General features: G+C 38.8%; 1 protein-coding gene across 3 annotated transcripts in view; it reads left to right on the top strand.

Annotated features, from left to right (window-relative positions):
- Positions 1 to 17,273, top strand: part of DISC1 (DISC1 scaffold protein) — a 190,947-nt gene that overhangs the window by 48,585 nt on the left and 125,089 nt on the right. For all 3 annotated transcript variants that reach the window (XR_014317286.1, XM_082757809.1, XM_082757808.1), the window contains exons 4-5: positions 10,168 to 10,315; positions 13,791 to 13,920. Coding sequence is in view for 2 of the 3 variants with exons in the window: in XM_082757809.1 (XP_082613935.1) it covers positions 10,168 to 10,315; positions 13,791 to 13,920 (278 nt within the window). In the remaining variant the exon portion in view is untranslated. The remainder of the gene's footprint in view (positions 1 to 10,167; positions 10,316 to 13,790; positions 13,921 to 17,273) is intronic.

Here is a 17,273-nt window from a genome sequence, read left to right as displayed (position 1 = left end):
TGAAATAACAAGTATCACACATTATAATGTAATTCTTTGCAGGGATTGCATTGCTTTTTTGCTAATTGACAGGCCTACCTTCTAATTGACCAGTTGTACTTATTCAGAGGCAGTTACAAAAGGCAGGTATTGGCTTGGGCATTCTTGGAGTGAGGAAAGGGATATAGCGGAACAAGACTGAATCCTCTATTCACATTAAAATATAGCTGACAGTCATTCACGTATGCGGAAACCATTACCGAAGTTCCTTCTCTACCAATTCTAATAAAAGGAAGGAGTATCCTTATGGCTATATTGTAAGCCAAGGAGTTTTGTATTCATTTCTGCTAGCATCCTGGTTTTGAGGGATCTTTTTCAGAGCAAAATTTAATTCAGAATAGGCATCTATGCCATCGTGCTGTATAGCCTTACCTCCTTACATTTTTTCCTTTTTTTTTTTTTTTAAATGCAGATTCAGCCTGGAATCAGCCGTACATGTTTTTCTTTATTTCTGTACAATTTCATATGTAGTGACAGTACTGTCAGCACTGCTTACAAAATAATGTTGATACCAAATAAAGTGCACCAGCAATCAGCTTGTTTTTCCCTTTAATGTATCTTTCAGTGTTATCGTATATTATTTTTACTGTAAAGTCGTATTGGAAATGCAGACATCTCAGTGGTTCCACTGGAAATTGATGCTTATAAAAGAATATCAAAAGCAAACAGTCAACAGGGCATTGTTTATTTTGTACGGTGAATTGATTAAAACAGAAATGATGTCTCCAAAAAATGCCGATGCATTGAAACCCTTGTTGTGTTTGAAGGAATTTACAAATGCAGCAAATCCAAAGATAATGACTATCTGGGACAGACACTGCGTGGAATTGTACCATTATTTTAGTGCAATTACAAAGATGAGTAAGGGCTTGTCATATGCAGAAAATTGTCCATTATTCCAGTAACTGTTAGGCATGTCAGGCACTTTTAAAAATGTAATTACTCCAGCATTTAGCAAATTATGGAAGTGGCTAGTTTATGCTGTGATGCAAAATACTTATTAAATTCTCACTATTAGAACTGTTGTCGTTAAAAACACTATCAAAATGTAATGTTTTTCAGAAGTTTCCTATTAAGGGCAGTGGAGATTTAGCTACTGGTACGATGGAAATATTATGCACCGTTTTCATCCATTCTGGCTCTCTTCTGCTTTGTCTTCTCCGTTTGTCTTTTGACTGTTGTTTGTTTTGTCGATTGTAGGTTTATTGGAGTAGGATTTTTTTATTTTTTTTTTCCTGTTGTCTGAGCCTTGTATGATTGAGTTTTGGCTTACATTGGAGGCTTTTCTGTGAGATGATAGGGGCAAATAATAACTACTTTGCTTGCAGGATAGTCGTGTTAGAAGAGATGTGAGTTTATCCAGATCGTCATGATGTGCCTTAAGCTCAGCCTAGAAATAACAGCTGTAAGGACAGGTCAGCCTACATCACCGTCAGGTGATAACGAGAAAGAAAATGTCAGAATACTGATTTGGGTGGTTAACCTTTTAAGTTACTTGGCCAGCATTAGAAAATGTTGCTTTTCCTATGTTTCTATGGGATGCTCCCCTCTTCCTTTCCCAGAGGCAGCTGGAGGAACCTTTCTGGTTTTGGGGCTTTTTGCTGGTCTTCCAGCTGACGTTGATAGTACCTTTACCTACACCCTCACAAGCCCCACCAATTCCTATGGATTGTGCCCATAAATCACCGCTCTGTTTAACTCATATTGCTAGGATATGGAGAACATGTTACAGATTTGAGTGGGAATTTGTCACCAATGCTTCTGCTGGGGATATTATATGAAATAGGGGCACTGGACAAAACTTAGTCTGAGTCTACATTAGGCTTTCACCGGTGCCCTTCTGGCAAGAAGTTTCACACACAGCATAGACTTTTCAATGTTCAAGCGTAGACTGTAGGTGGAAAACCTAATGGAAAGGAAATTTGATGGTATGTTTTGAGGAAGTTTCCACATTGGTGAAATTTTGAAGAATTGCACTTTCTGTTCAAAACCTAAACGAACATTCTCAAATCCAATATGAATTAGAGAGGGAAAATCAATTTCTGCCAAAGTGTCAAGCTTCTTTTCATAAGAAATATAACAGCTGAAATGTGTCTGCTCTTGTATTTTTAAAGCTTTCAGGCTTCCAACTCTGCTGCAGCACTGACATTCGCTATATTAAATTCTGAAATGTTCTGTATCTTTTAAGGACACAGCAATTTCCTTGGGTTGTAACTAGTGTGGACTGAGGGTGGAAAACACTGGGAGACTGTCAGCTTGAGAAGCACTTGTAAGAAGTCCTTCAGACGCTGTTCTCCATTGCTTTTATCTGAGGGACTGCTTGGAAAACCAGGTTTCCTTTCCTATCTCCTCTCCTGTGTTATATATGCCAGTCTCCTCTTGCTAGGAAAGGTGAGAGTGGAGAAATTGTAGGCAGGTAATGTAGCACACAGCAGGGGAAGCCAGGAGCACCGAGTGTGACTTCAGGTCCTTGCTGGGTGTTTTGGCCACTCCGGTGCCTCAAGTCTGGCTGGGAGTTCAGGAGGGTGACTCTCTTGCACTCTTGAGGTTACTGGGCTTTTAACTTTAAATAGCACCAGAGTCAAAGGCAAACATCCATCTAGCGTCTCAACAGGGTGAAGTGGGAATTAGAAGGGTTTGTCACACGTAGTATGAGTGCCAAATAACTGAGAAATACACACAGAACAACGAATAGTGAAATGTAGCACTTTGAACAGATTTTGACCCTCCTGCTTCAGGGTGACTTTTGTCAGGGCTGCTTCAGACTCCAAAGGCTGTTCAGCAGCCAGGAGTTCGGTTTGCTCAGCTGCTCCTCAAGGCCTTGCTGATACCTTGGGAGCATGCCCGGTGTGCTGAATTTTACAAAGTTACCTTTTTTTTTTTATTATTGAAATGGAAAAATTAAGTGGTTGGTAATCAGGATATTTTCACCTGCATTGTGCTCTATCCTTTTATGAACAGAACATGGAACAGGAACATTTGGCTGTGGTACCAAGGGGTTATGGCCTTGTCTGGTGGCTTACACTCTCCGCATGTAATCTAAAGCTCCCGTTTACACACATCCAGAGAGCTGGGACTTGGAAGGAATCTAATGTTTTCTACTATGCATCTGCTTAACACTGTTAAATGGTTAATTTATCCTTAAATGAAGAGCATATGCAGACTCCAGTTGCTTGTAATGCCTTCATTTCTGATCACAGGATATGTCTTTGCATATTGTATTTGGACATTAATTGGTCTGCATGTTCTCCTGCAAGTAATTTTGCAGGGGACCAATGCTTGTAATTGGGCTATGGATGCCTTGCTTTAATAGTCTGTTTATCTAGCTTCATTTTAGTCACATTCAAGATCCCAGTTAGACTCCTCACTTCCTAGCCTTTGTAGGATTGCTTTAGCTAATGTAAGTGTCTGTCCAGAAAAATGAATGGTGCAGTTTGAAAATAAAAATGCCTCAATTATTGATGTATGGGGAAAGCAAAGATGGAATGTTATCTCATATTCACAGTAAAAGAAAAAGAAACACCTAATAACATCATTGGACTTTAGATTTAAAATTATCAGCTGGGGTGTGTGTTGATAGAATTCATAATTACGTTTTGAAATTGTCTGTCATAGCGTATTTTGGAGACCAAAACCATACATGACCACAGAAAAGAGAAGTTTCTAGTGGATAAATGTTGATCCACTCGTGACTTTACCCTCCCTCAAAGCAGTGGTTGAGGAGTAGTGTCTTGCTTAGGAAGGCTTTCATGCAACAAGCGCTGTAGGCTCAGGAAGCAGTACCGAGGTAAGGGGATGCTTTGTGCTTTGCTTCTTAGTCTGTTCCTATGTGCAGCTGGGCACAGGATGCTGGGCGGATCTTGGGAGTTCTGCTTGTACAAAATAGGTTATAAAATAGTTTTGATGCTGAGTATATAAAAATACTTAAGTCATCTAGGAAGCTTTCAAGTTTTTAAGAAAGCGAACGCTGGGAAGGCTGCTTGGCTCTGGAAGTACCTAGCAGCTAGGAAAAAGACTTTAGGATTGCAGTGTGTGATTTTCACGTGCAAACTGTGCACAAATCTAGTTTTAAGTCCTTCAGATTTTTGAGGGGAGTGAGGGAAAGAAAGTGGTTGTTTACATAATGGTGGGGCAGAATCAAATGGTCTTCTCTAGTTGAACCAGCTGAAGAAATGCTTTCTTAATGTCCTCCAACAGCTCATAGAATAAAACTATTGATCATCTTACCACCTATCAGCAAAGAGCAGACATAAATAACTGTAAATATATGCAGGATGTAGTAAATGAAGTTCTACCCTCACTGTGATGATCTCCTTAAATGTTTTTTAAATGATGATAAATAGTTTTGATAAAGTGAAACTGCGCTTCATGGGAATAATAATAATAGAAAACCACATTAGAATATGTAAAAACTAGATAGGTAGCCAGATGTTCTCATATGGTCAATTAAAAATTATGGAAATTGCTTCCTTTGCTCAAAGCTGTTACAAAGCACGATCCTTGGAGACCGTGCATTTCTCAGGCTGCTGTCTGTTCATCTGAGAACAGCAGGTAGGCTGCCTCTTCCACGCCTGCACCCTGGGCTGGCTTCAAGCAGAGTGGGATGTTTGGAGTGCATCAGGCAGTAACAGTGGGGATGGAGGCAATTTAAAGGTTGGCTTTTGCACAGAAGTAGGAGCTTTGTCTAATGTATCCATAGGATTGCTCCAAGTCGGCAAGCTAGTAGCAGACCACAGTGAAAAGGCTGGTAAAGGGAATTACGCTTTATTCCAAGTGCTTGCATGTAAAATGGTCTGTATTGAATACCCCAAAATTCCTTCATTTTAGAACAAATGTCTATCATGCTACTTCCTCAAGTAAGGGAATTGCTTTTTACATGTAAACTGTGTTAGATGACCTATTGTGAAGTATGGGATAGAGGAACAAAGCATTAAGCACGTGTTTGTGATGTATGTGTTTGAGTTCATGTGGTTTCTTTACATGTCTCAGTTCATCAGTGAGCTCCAGAATTCTGTGAAGGTCTTTTCTGTGTTGAAATAGCATGCTTAAAAGTCTAAAATGAGGGTAAAAGAAAGTGGTGTTCTTGAGCCTAATGGCTTAAGAATAGCAAAGGTTTTCTGTCTGCTTCCTGGCTAGAAAATCCTAGAGAATATGGTGGAAAGGGGTCTCAGGAGCATACATTTGATTTTGCTGGCCTCAGCTTTAAAAACTATGCCAGAGCTACTCCTGAGATATGTTTGACCTGAAAACTAACACTGATAGAGATTTCCTGGCTCTCCCAAGCAGCTAGTTTTAATGCTTTACTGTCTCTGTTTTTCCTGTTCTCCTTTGTTGCAACTCAGGTTTGTTACTGAGGACTCTAGTTTTGAGTAGATGTGAAACACATTTTATTAATTCTTTCTTTGCAGCTTCCTGGTATACTGAAAGTTGCTCCCCTCAGTCTTTATCTTTGCTAGATTACAAAATCCATCTTTTTGAACTCTTTCATGTGTCATCTTTGCTAGATTTTTTATCATTTCCATTACTTCTGCTTCATCTAGTTCTCTCCTGAGTTGCAGCATGGAAAGCTGGACTGAGATAAGCCTTATTTGCATGGCTCCCTGCTCGGCAGCTGGCACTGAGGTGTCTTGGTTTCTCCATGCACTGAAGACATCAGCCAGGTCAAACCGAGGGGGCTCTTTTATACAAGAGGAGCCCAGAAGCTGAGTGCTGCAGTATTCAGCTCGGTGGTGGTGGAGCTTCTTGGGGTGTAATCCCTGATGACGATAGGATAACTAGTAAGGATAACCAGTCTTTTAATCTGAAAGGTGACAAGCAGATATGTCCAGTAATAATACTTCTAAAATACCAGTGGAACAAATGATTTAGAAATGTCTCGTAGTGGAAGCTAATTGAATTCTGTGTAGACTGGAATATATAAAGCAGGATGCAGCCAAGAATTAATGAGAGAATGAAGTGTCATGTGGGGTCCCTCATCTGTTTTCCTTCCAAAAATAGCCAGTTTCTAGGGCTGGGAAGGATGAAACGACTGGACACAAAAACATTGCGTAAGCATAATCATGTCAAAGAACAAATTGAAGTATGGTAGGATGGGTTTTATCCTTTTGCTCCTTTTTCAGTGCATATTTTCCAGCTGCTTGCCCTGGATACAGAGAACACCAGTCTTCCGCATCCCCCAGCAGCTGGTTTTGGAGAGCACAGCACGAGTATAAACCTGCGTTGTTAATTCCCCATCTTTCAGTCACAGTAGTAGTACCTCTGAGTCCTGTCACATGGATCTCTCAGAATGATCCTGTCTTTTCCTGCCCTGCCATCCCAAATGCAATTTAGTTGTTTCTTCTCCCCAGGCCATTTTTTGTAGTTTATTTCTGCACTTGAGTCTTTATGTCTTCCTTGAAGCCTGCCATTTGGCGATGCCCTGTTATGGATGAATGCCTGGGAAGCTTTACAACAGTAAATGCTGCTGCTGCCATACCTGCTGGGAAGGGAAAGTGTGTTCTGCCATGTGTCCAAACTCTTTGAATAGCTGTAGAGAGTTGCCATAAATCCTGTTCAGGTAACGAAGGAAGCCCAAAAGTGAATGATTTGAGTAAAAGTAGGTGTTTCTGCTTGTTTTGATCGTCAGTGGTCATTGGCCACAATTCAGTTCTTACTTTTCTGGTTGTAGTAGCGATATTTTTGATATTAGTGTTTGAAATTCCACATGAGATGCAAATGCTGATACATTTTTCTGGTCAAAATATGGACTTGTGATTCTCATCTGTGTCCTCATATCCTGTGGAGTTGCTGATGAATGGAGTTGCAGAGGTGTCCCAAGAAGGAATGGTCCTGCCTGCCCCTTGTCATCCAAGATGACCCAGCTTTTATTTCAACATTACATACACAGAACAGCTCCAGATATATATCGCTTCTGACCTGAAGCGAATAAATCTGTATGATACTGCTCTGTGAGAGAGATCCTGGTTTGATTTGGCAATAACTTGGGTGTTCCCTTACTGCTCTTTTTTAAAACAAAACAAACAAACAAATCTGTAAGAGCCTGCTAATACATGCTTGTCCAAAACCTGTCTCTCCTGCTAATAATAACCATTGCCTACTGTTGTCTGCTGTCAGTTGCTTGGCTGCCTCATCTGCTGTGATGGCGCGGCCTAGGGAAAGAAAGTTAACTGAAGGCATTTCCACAAGGCTCAGGACTATTTCCAGTTAGTTGTCCTAATTTCTGGTTTGCATAATATGGTTGGGGTAGTGCCTAACAAGCTACCTAAGCCAGCACTGCTATGTCAGAACACATATAGACCTCCTTCCCACCCTCTAGGCCTTGTTCAGATCTCTTTCTATATCTGTATCTTTCTAAAGTGAACATATTTTATGTTCACTTTTCTCCTCCCATAAATCTTACTTGAAAAAGCAAACAGCAAGGGTGGGTGAGCAGAAAGGGAGAAAGTTGATATGCGCCATGCTGTAGCGATGGGGCTTGGAACATTTTGCCCCATTGCCAAACTTGGATCCCATCAAGCATGGGTACCACTGATGCCTTTCTGACTTGGAGGGAGAGATTCTTTTGGGTAATCTATGTCTAGTCTTCATCAGGGTTTGTAAACCTGTTGTGTTTTTAGTTCAAGCTACAGCTGGCTGAGTGTTTGGATTGGGCTTCTTTAATCCTGAACTGACCAGAGCAAACCTGAAAGAGAAGCATTCAGCAGTGTCCTGCCTGGCTGTCCCTTCTCAATTTGGGGTAGAGTGGAGGAAAACAGATGAGGACCTTTGCAGAATTGCTGTTTCTGTCCACTGCAGTATTACAAGGTTCATGAGCACATGAGATGTCTCTGCTGATAGCCCCAGCGGTGTGTATGTTTTATAGTCTGCATGCGAGTTACTGCAGCACTGCAGTTTTGCTGGCAGCTCTGATCTGTCCTCACTGAGACTTCAGCCAGCCCTCAAGTTGCTGCCCTGAGCTCTGTCGCTGTTTAGCACCAGAATTAACTGTCAGATGAATTTGCAGACAGAGGAAAGCAGGACTGCTGTGTGTTTGCTCATAGTGCTCCCTGAGCCCATGGTTTGTACTGGCTGTATCTGCCCACCGCTGCGATGAGGTGCACACAGGAGAGCTCCAGTCCCAAGGGAGCAATAGGTGCAGTAGGTTCCATGGTGGTTCATCATCGTTTTTGAGGGCGCTCATCTACCATGCATTTAAAAACTGCAAGAGATCTAGTGATGACTGTGGCATGCCTGCCCTTTGCTCCTATGGCTGAGAGTACCAGGAGGTGTTTGCACACTCTAACACCCTACTATTAAACAGGGAAAAAAACAACAAACAAAAAACTCTTGGAGCATGTCAGATCTATGGCTATATTGATATCCGTGCTGATGTGAAATGAAGTATCATTATTGCCAGATACATAGCTGTTTTCTTAGAGTGGTTGTGGATAACCATAGCTCTCAGTGCTTTCCCAGTGACAGTCTGGCCTTAGCTGAGTTGTTCCATGTCAGGCTGCCTTGTAGAGTCCCAGGGATAGCCTGGAGTTGCCAAATACTTGACTTCTTCTGAAAACAAAGACTTAACTCATTGTTTATCTTGTTCCTTTGGTGGCTTTCTCCCTGCACAAACTTGAGCGTGGTAGGGGAGTATACCTGGGTAGGACTTCTTGCAAAGTTTCTGTGTGGATGAGCTTTATTTTTGGTGCACGTGGTTTTGATCCTTGGAAAGAGTCAAGCTTCAAATTCAAGTTCCTGATCAACTTTATATGAAATATTGCAAGGAAGGTGGACAATACAGCTATATTATTTGCCCTCTAAATTAGCAATCTACTTTTTTTTTTTTTTTTTTAGTTTGTCATTCATCTTTTCACAGTCGTTAAGTCTGCTGTATTTTGGTAGTTTATGTTGTGCAGTTTCCTTGTGGAGATAGGGACGGGAAGAATCTGTTCAGTTGTGGCCCCTGAGAAGTGCACCACAGATGTGATTCACCTCCAGTGCTGAAGAGGGGTTTCTCCTCTGCAGGAGAAGTATACACACATTTCATCTAGAGCCTTCTGGCAGCATTTTTCTCCCTAATAGTAATAATAGCATGAGTTTAACTACTTGGAACAGTCTGCAGGCCTAGGGAGATCTAGCCTCATTAGTACAGTCTGTGTCTTTATTTCCACCCCATCACCACAGAAGCGGAAGGGAGATCAATACTAATGATAGATTATTGTAAAAATGGATCATTTCACTAAAACAGCAAATGTAAACCACCTTTCTTCTTAAAACCCCTTTGAGGAGAAAGAAAGAAAATAAGCGGTAAAAAGCATGCACAGATGGATGTTATTCTGATAGTAACATGTACTGAAAATGCTGGAAGGGAAGGAATGCTAATCACACAAGATTGCAGACAGCAAGGTCACAAGGAAAGTACTGGATTGTAAAGGTTTTCCATTTGTGGACTAACTCAAAACTCTCTGATTTGACTAATGTATCATCAAAGGTGTTCTGGCTTGGACCAGCCAGGCTTATTATCTATCCTGTGCATGATTTTTTTTTGCCTAGTATGTGTGCACCATAGAAATAGAGAATAAACATACCAGAAATATCTATCTGTATGTAGAACCATGTTCCTTTGGTTTCTACACGGAGGAAGAAGACAAAGTAAAGACTAACTTATATAGAGAAGTGTTTGCTCTAAGTCTATAGAGCTACAGGAGAGTCAGAGTACTCTTTAAATGGCCACTGTCAAAATCAGACCTTAGATGCTGGACTGCCATTTAAGGTTGTTTTAAAACTGGAGCAGTGAAAAGTGGAAGTTTTCAGAGAACTCAGTTCTGAGCTGTTACTCTGGGAAAAGAGCATGGTCGATAACTTTGAGCCTTACCAGATTAAAACTCTGTGAAAGTGCTGGGAAGCCTGCAGTTTTGTCTTTGTCATAGAATAAAGTTGCTGAGCATCCTGGTTATCTGATATTGTCTGTTGTAGTCTCAGTAATTCATCCCGGAGCAAGACGGACTGCAGTATTTTATCAAAAGGTAAAGGACCATTTGTGATGTGGCTTTTACTTCTCGTTGATCAAACCTTATACTTCTTCGGTTAAAGCAGAACCTTTTTTTCACTGTTCAGTAACCTTTTTATTTTTTTTTTTTTTTGAATGTCTAGCTGATAAATTTAGACGGAAACTAGAAGAACTGGAGAAAGAAAAAAAATCTTTAAAATTCCAGCTTCCTTCAAGACACCCTTCAATTAGCAATTTTTTGGATAGGTTTGTTACCCAAGTTCAAGCAACTTTACGCTGGGCTGCAGATCGGTAAGTTTGATGCCTCCTTACTGTGTAAAATAACACTTCTGTCTTTCTTAAAGTATGGAATACAGTTTGTGAAGAATTTTAATACAGGTTTTTAAGGACCTTCTAGTATATCAGTATGGAGCACATTTATGAAAACTTGCCTTCCCCCTCTTTTCCCACAGTTCTTTCAGAATTGCCCTCAAAAAGATTGATTATGATGAAATGGTGAATCGAATCGAACTTTTCTGACTGATGTTGAGTGGGAGTGGGATTGAATCCTGACCCAGCAGCTTAGGTATATGACAGCAAGGCAGCTTGAACAAAGGTTCCCAATGGAGTTAATTCTGACGCTCCTTTTCACGCAATGAAAGGACATTTAAATATAAAGTAAAAAGATTCGTCTTTGAGATGCATAGATCTTTAGGAGCTTCCTTTTATGCATCACTTGTTAGGTGGCAGTAATGTGCTCTGCACTGTACAAAGTCACAGAAATAACTTCTCAGTCTTCTCTTGAAGGGAGAACAACTTCAAAGATTGGGGGAATGTGAGATGCCTTGGATAACCCAAGGGAGATAGTTAGTTTAGGAAGAAAAAGTTGCCTCTATTCCTGGGTCTTTCTTCTGCTATGCTACTGGTTACTGTTGTTAAAAGTAAGAGGATTATTCATAGGTGTTGGAAGCTATTCTCAAATGTTGTAGCACAAATGAAAGAAGAAAAACCTTTTGTATTGTGGCAGCTTGTATATATAAAGGTTGTGGCGTGTCAGAAAATAAATTTTGGTGTATTTTTTGATATACGTGAAAATTAGATAAAATCAGTACAAGTAATAGGATTTATTGAGAAATTATCTATTGGATTTTAAGTGTATTTTTAGCCTATATTTTTAGAACTTAGTTTGAAACGTTTCATTACTAACTTCACTCCTTATTTTCTCCTGCCTTTTGAGGCTCTAAGAAACTGTTTTACCATTCCTTAAAGATTAAAGTATTTTATCATTAAAATGTGTTCTCTCTATGCATTAGTTTGTAATGGTTTTGGATTTAGAGCTGGTAGTGTTTTCAGTGTTACAGGAATTGATTTGCTAAAGCTTCCTTGAAATATGTACTCTGCTTATTTTTATATAAAATATATGTATTATATTTATATGTATATAATACAAATAATGTATACGTTTACGAAAGTTTTCCTGCTCTCTTTCTGATGATTTTATCTGTAACTCTTCTCTTTGCACAGGTCTGAGAGCAGTGCCATTCTTCAGGGTCAGATGAATATCCTCTTGCTCCTCACTTTTCTGTCTTGCATGCACTCTTTTCTTTGAGCTTGAGTTTGACTGTGTTGTTGTGCACCTTTTATTTTTCTTGCTTGATTCATATAGCCTTTCACACCACTTGTCTGCAGTCTGGCTCCTTTGTTGATGGGAGCGAGCATACCCTTCGTCTTCAGTAGGGAGTTGTAATAGTTTAATTTTTTTTTCTGTTCCAGCAGCATTTTTATATAGTACAGCTGGACCACTTCTTCAAGGAAAATTTGTAGACTTCAGTCTTTGCTTTCATTTTGAATCAGAACAAAACAGTGATGTCCAAAGTGTCCTTTTTCAACTTGAAAATGAAACAAATGACTAGCCCCAGAAGACCAGAACATTGCAGTTTTACTGTAATCAAGCCAGTCTCATCTTCTTGCAAATGAAGAACTTTTTAAATGAAGAGCGTGTATGGCAATTTATTTGTTTAATATATGAGACTGACGTTCATGCCCTGATTTTGTTTTATATGATTGAATTATTAGATGAATTTTTAGGTAAATGCACTCAGAGTTGACGTGGGATATTGTGGGCATGTGGTAGAAGCCAAGTCTGGTTATATTTAGGTTAGGAACAATACCGGCTTCGTGTGGTGACACAGGCTCAGTGAGATCAGGGAGATTTTGTTTCTGTTTCCTCAATACCAAGCAGGCAGATGTATATGTGATTTCCAAGGGGTTCTCAGGAAAACCTTGGTTGTTGTGTAATATTTTCTAGATTTTGATCAGCTGCTTAGAAATTTCGGTTGCATGCAATTTTCAGAAAGATGCAGCTTGCTTTAAACAACCAAACAAAAAAAAACAACCCTACACTAACTGTATACCTGCTTGAGATGTAATCATTCTAGTGGTGCAGTGTTATAAATCTGAAGGTAACATGTAGCATCCTTACCTCTTTTTTTTTTTTTTATTATTATTATTTTTTTTTTAAAAAGAATGCTGGAAAATGTGGTTGGTTGAAGCCCCTGTAATCAGTAAGGCAAGGCACAGATACACAGATGTCCTAGCACCTCACACATGGGTGCCTGATTTACTGTGTTGTTGCAGAAATGAAGATTCACAATCATTACATGAATTTTGTTTTAAGTAATAATGCCATTTATTTTGGAACTGTGTTTTTTTTTTTTTTTTTTGCCCTTTTTAGTACATTTTAGCCCACAGAGAGGGAGTACAGCACTTGGAGAGGGAGTAAAGCGTGTATTCTTATGATGCTGCAGAAGAGACATGAATCTTATGTTCTACATTGTTAAACAGCTGTGCATGGAGATTGTAATTGTGATTAATCACGCTTACACCACCTGTGATGCATGTTTTTTTTGTGTGGCGTTTATGTTTTTGTTTTGTAAGATTACAGTGGGAAATCATGCTTCAAAAATGTCCTTCATTTGAGACAAAGTTTTATCTATTTATTTATTTTAAACGCGCTACTAAAATGCATCAGTACCCTTCATGTGGAAATGTAGATACTTGTCTCAGGAGATGGACATGGAAGCACCATTGGCCTTACAAGTGTGCATGCCTTTACGCAGAAACATACATGGCAAAATAGGTTTGCGTTGTTTGCAGGTGCATTTTGAGAGGCTGATTATAAACTTGACACTTAATGTAACGCGCTGATTATCTTGGGGTCCAATCATGCAAAGATTTACAGCTGAGGGCTGTACCGACCACTGTGAGGAATCCCACTGACTGCGAGTTTGAAAGAGCTCGCTGTGCAAGAGAGAAATAAAACTTGGCATTGTGGAGCAAACGCTCCAGATGATCTCTAGCGTGGGTTCCAAAAGCTGACAGAAGCTGCAAAAAAATGGCTTTGGCAAGTTTCTAAACTTCTGTCTGAAAGAGATTTCTCTCTGTATTGATGGAAATTACATGCCTTAGTTTTGTCTATTTCAAGGCGGTGAATGATAAATTTCTGAAAAATGAAGTAGCTGGGGGAAGCCTGAAGCTATACAAGTTTTCCTTTTTCCTTCTTCTGCGTGTTGTAAAAACAGTGTAAATGTTTGATATAATAAAGGAAGATATGCCAAGGGAAATGTCTTGCTCACTGACTGTGTATCTGTTTAAGATGTAATCATTCTGGTGGCAGAGTGTTATGAATCTGAAGGTAACGTGCAGCATTCTTACCTCTTTAATCTTGAAACAGTCAATACCCAGTGATAACACTAATTCTTAGCTTTTGTCTTTACCTCCCTCAAAGGGTTAGAAATGAGGAAACCCAGCTTTGGCATGAAAACGAACATAAACTTTTGAGATCCACGTACAAGGAGAGGATGCAGGTTTCGGCCACAAAACGAAAGCAGCTTTTTCAAGAAAAGAAATGGCTACAGGTAACAAAACTGCCAAGTTGTCTCTCAGTGAACCAGTGCTGTGTGGGAAAAAGCTTGTAAGCTGTCGCACAGAATTAAATAAACTTATTGTAATAGTGACTTTGTTCTATGCAGCAATTAGAGCCTTGGCTGTAGTCCAGTTGATAATCTAAGTGATGATTGGAGATGGCAGCCGCAGGAGCTGTGTTAATCTCATTAAAGAAAAGCAGAGCTGGAAGGCTCAGTGGCTTGTGTGTATGCTTTAACTTTCCTCATTATCTTTTTTTAAGTGTGCTCTTTATGTCCTAATTTGCCATTTTTAATTTTCATCGATCTTCAGAAATTTTTATTTGAAAACAAAGAATTTAGACAGACACAATCTTTGATCCATTTCTGGTTAGATTTGATTATCAATATGTGATTTACCAGCTTTTGTTCCTGGAAGATGATCGATACCTTTCATTAGGATGAAGCAATCATCACGGAGCAGTTGGCATTTACCAGCATAACTTTACACTGATACATGATGCCACAACGTGGTAGTGTTGGCAAATGGAATGTTTTAAGATGGCTTCTGTCCAATTTTAAATCTGCAAGCCGTTTAAGCATAGTTTAGCTCTGTTTTTTCCTTTCAAAAACCTCAGTTTGCTGTCTAGTATAGGTCTTTGCTCCATTTCCTTTTAAATCTTGGTGGTAACATTCAGAAGTGTGACATCTTAGTTTTATTTCTCTGCTCTTTTTTTGAAATCTCATTATTTTTAATACTTTTCTTCCTTTGATCTAATAGTTAAATAATATGTGTGTATACAAACAAAAACATATATATAAGAAGAAAGAAATGGTGAAAAAATCTTAGATGGCCATTGCAAAGTCATACTCAGATAATTTACTGCTCCATCTTAGTCATTATCTTTGCATTGTTTGGATTTATTTCATAAACATGTAAGAACAGATATAGTCTAGTTTAATGTTACCAGTGTCTGGAAAACTAGTTTTGGTAATCTCGATACCCAGCCAACTGCATCAAATCATCCATCTGAAAACTGCTGTGCTTAAGATTTCATGCCAGGTAATGTTTTAATGCTTACTCCAGGTGATTTTTTTTTTCTGTATAGTGACACTAGGGACAAATTACCCACAGTCTTTACAGGCATGCTATTTTTGATCAAAATGTTTGTGATTTTTAAGTTCTAGAAGAGGCTGACCTGTGATGATTGGTGGCTTCCAGCGTCTGTTAAGGTTTTAATCTGTCCCAAAGTCTCACATAACTTAAATTATTATTATTATTATTATTATTATTATATTCTGAGCCCTATTTTCCCTATCCTTCTAGCCTCAGTCCTGCTGGTTCTGCATTTATATTCAAGGCTTTGATACAGCTTGTGATGATATTCAAATTTACCCAGTAAAGTTTTTACTGCAATCTGTACTTTGTGGACAACACAAGCCCTAAGTGAAGTTTGATGTTCACAATTAGTAGCGGTTAGTGGTCATGTTAGAAATCCCAGTTTTAAACTCAAATGCAAAAAGTAAAACTCTAGCTTATGTTTAGTGAGCTAAATATCATCTGTTGCTCCATGCTGAGGCGTTGTCCTTCTTATCCATTCCTGGAGGCTGCCCTAAGAACACTTTAAAGGTTTCTTGGCCTTTCTGGAAAAGAGAGAAAATTCCAGTTTACTGGCTAAAATTTCCATTCTCTCAAGAGTAAACGTGAACTGTTCCAAAGAAGAATAGCTTTTTCTTTGTGAATGCAGATTGTATGCTTCTGCTATCTAACTTGTAAAAATATTTCAGTACTAAAAGTGTGTTTGTAAAACCAAATTCTGTTCATCTCCTTTTCTGTTCCCTTGTAGGTTGCTTATTGCAGTGATTGCAATTACGACATTTGCAAAGAATATGAAGGTCTTTGTATTAAGTAGGGCTTATTAAGATTTTGGCAGTATTCCCAATCTAGTAGTACAGAGACAGAATTGTCCTTTGTGCACACTAAAAGCCTGATTTGAGACTCAAAGAAACAACACTGATGTTTTTGGCCTGCTGACCTTTCTGTCCTTGACAAACACCCGTGGGTTGAAACATGGGCCACTCTATTTTCTTATAGCGAAATGTAAATAATAAAACAAAGGTGGAAAATAATTGATGTATGTACTGCACAGCACTAATATAACTTGATTTCTTTTGAGCCGTTTCAACCTTTTCATGTGCAGGGGACTGTTTCTTGTTTTAAGTAATACTCATGGAGAGTCAGGGAGCTTTTTATAGTGCAACAAAGCATAAAATATGTTTGTTTATAAGATGAGCATTACTGAACTAAGCTTTGCTTAAATTTCACTGAAAACATTTGAAGAATGTTAAGGTTTCAAAGTGAAGCACTTAAAAAGACAAAAAAAGAAAAAAATCAGTTACCTGCACATGGTATGTATGTTTTGTGAAAGTCTTGAGTCTTTAATTATAAAAGCATGCTGTTTTTTTCTGGATCTCTCATACGTTGCTGAAGAAGTACTTGTTGAGATATTCAAAATAGCATTTTATCTTCATTACTTGATATTCAGCCCCAAAATCTTCTTACTGTACACCGCTCAAACCCTCTTTTGGATGCAGATTTATTAATTTTGGTGAATTGGCTCTTTTTACACCATCAATCAGCATGGCATCTGAGTGATTCAAAACCACTTAATTTTTTCTGTGCAACTGTCTTTGGTTGAAGAGATGCCAATTTTACAGATAGAGAATCAAGTAGTGAATTATCATTAAAAGCTCTGTGGTAATTTTTAATGTCAGTTTTGTAATGCCTAGTTACTTACCTGAAAGAGGTCCTTTTTTCCTTTTTTTTTTTTTTTTTTTCTCTCCCCCCCCATTTTTTTTTTTTAACTGGACTGAATAAGGTCATATGAAATTATAAGCTTTGATTTCTGTTGAGAGTCTATAGATAGTACTTCAGAGACCCCTCTTTTAGGTTGTATGGAAAATGGTGAACATTCAATCTGTGACTGTGTGTGCAGATAATAGGCTAAATGGCTTGCAAAGTTTTACAAAGACTGTAAGAAATGTAGGAATAGAATCAAATTCTCCAGCATGACGTTCAGCAATTTAGATTGTGAGTAGTTCGATTTTTATTTGTATTTTTTTTTAATTTCCTTTTCAAATTCTGGGAAAAATGAGCCAAAAACGATATATTAAATAATTTTATTAACTCAGAAACCCAAATTCCTTTATGAAGTGCTTGTTCCTTGGGTGCAAGCCATCTGTTGGGTTTCCAGGGAGAAATTAGAACGCGCTTTTGCAGGAAACATCACTATCATAATATGTGGTGTTTAAACTTCTGGCAGGATTAGTGCAACTAAGGTGAAGCTTCGGTCATTTATTAAGTTGGG

Source organism: Aythya marila, assembly GCF_965140915.1.
Source record: "Aythya marila genome assembly, chromosome: 3".
Taxonomy (NCBI): Eukaryota; Metazoa; Chordata; class Aves; order Anseriformes; family Anatidae; genus Aythya; species Aythya marila.
Note: the sequence above shows the minus strand (reverse complement) of the source record. Positions and strands in the feature narration are given on the sequence as shown.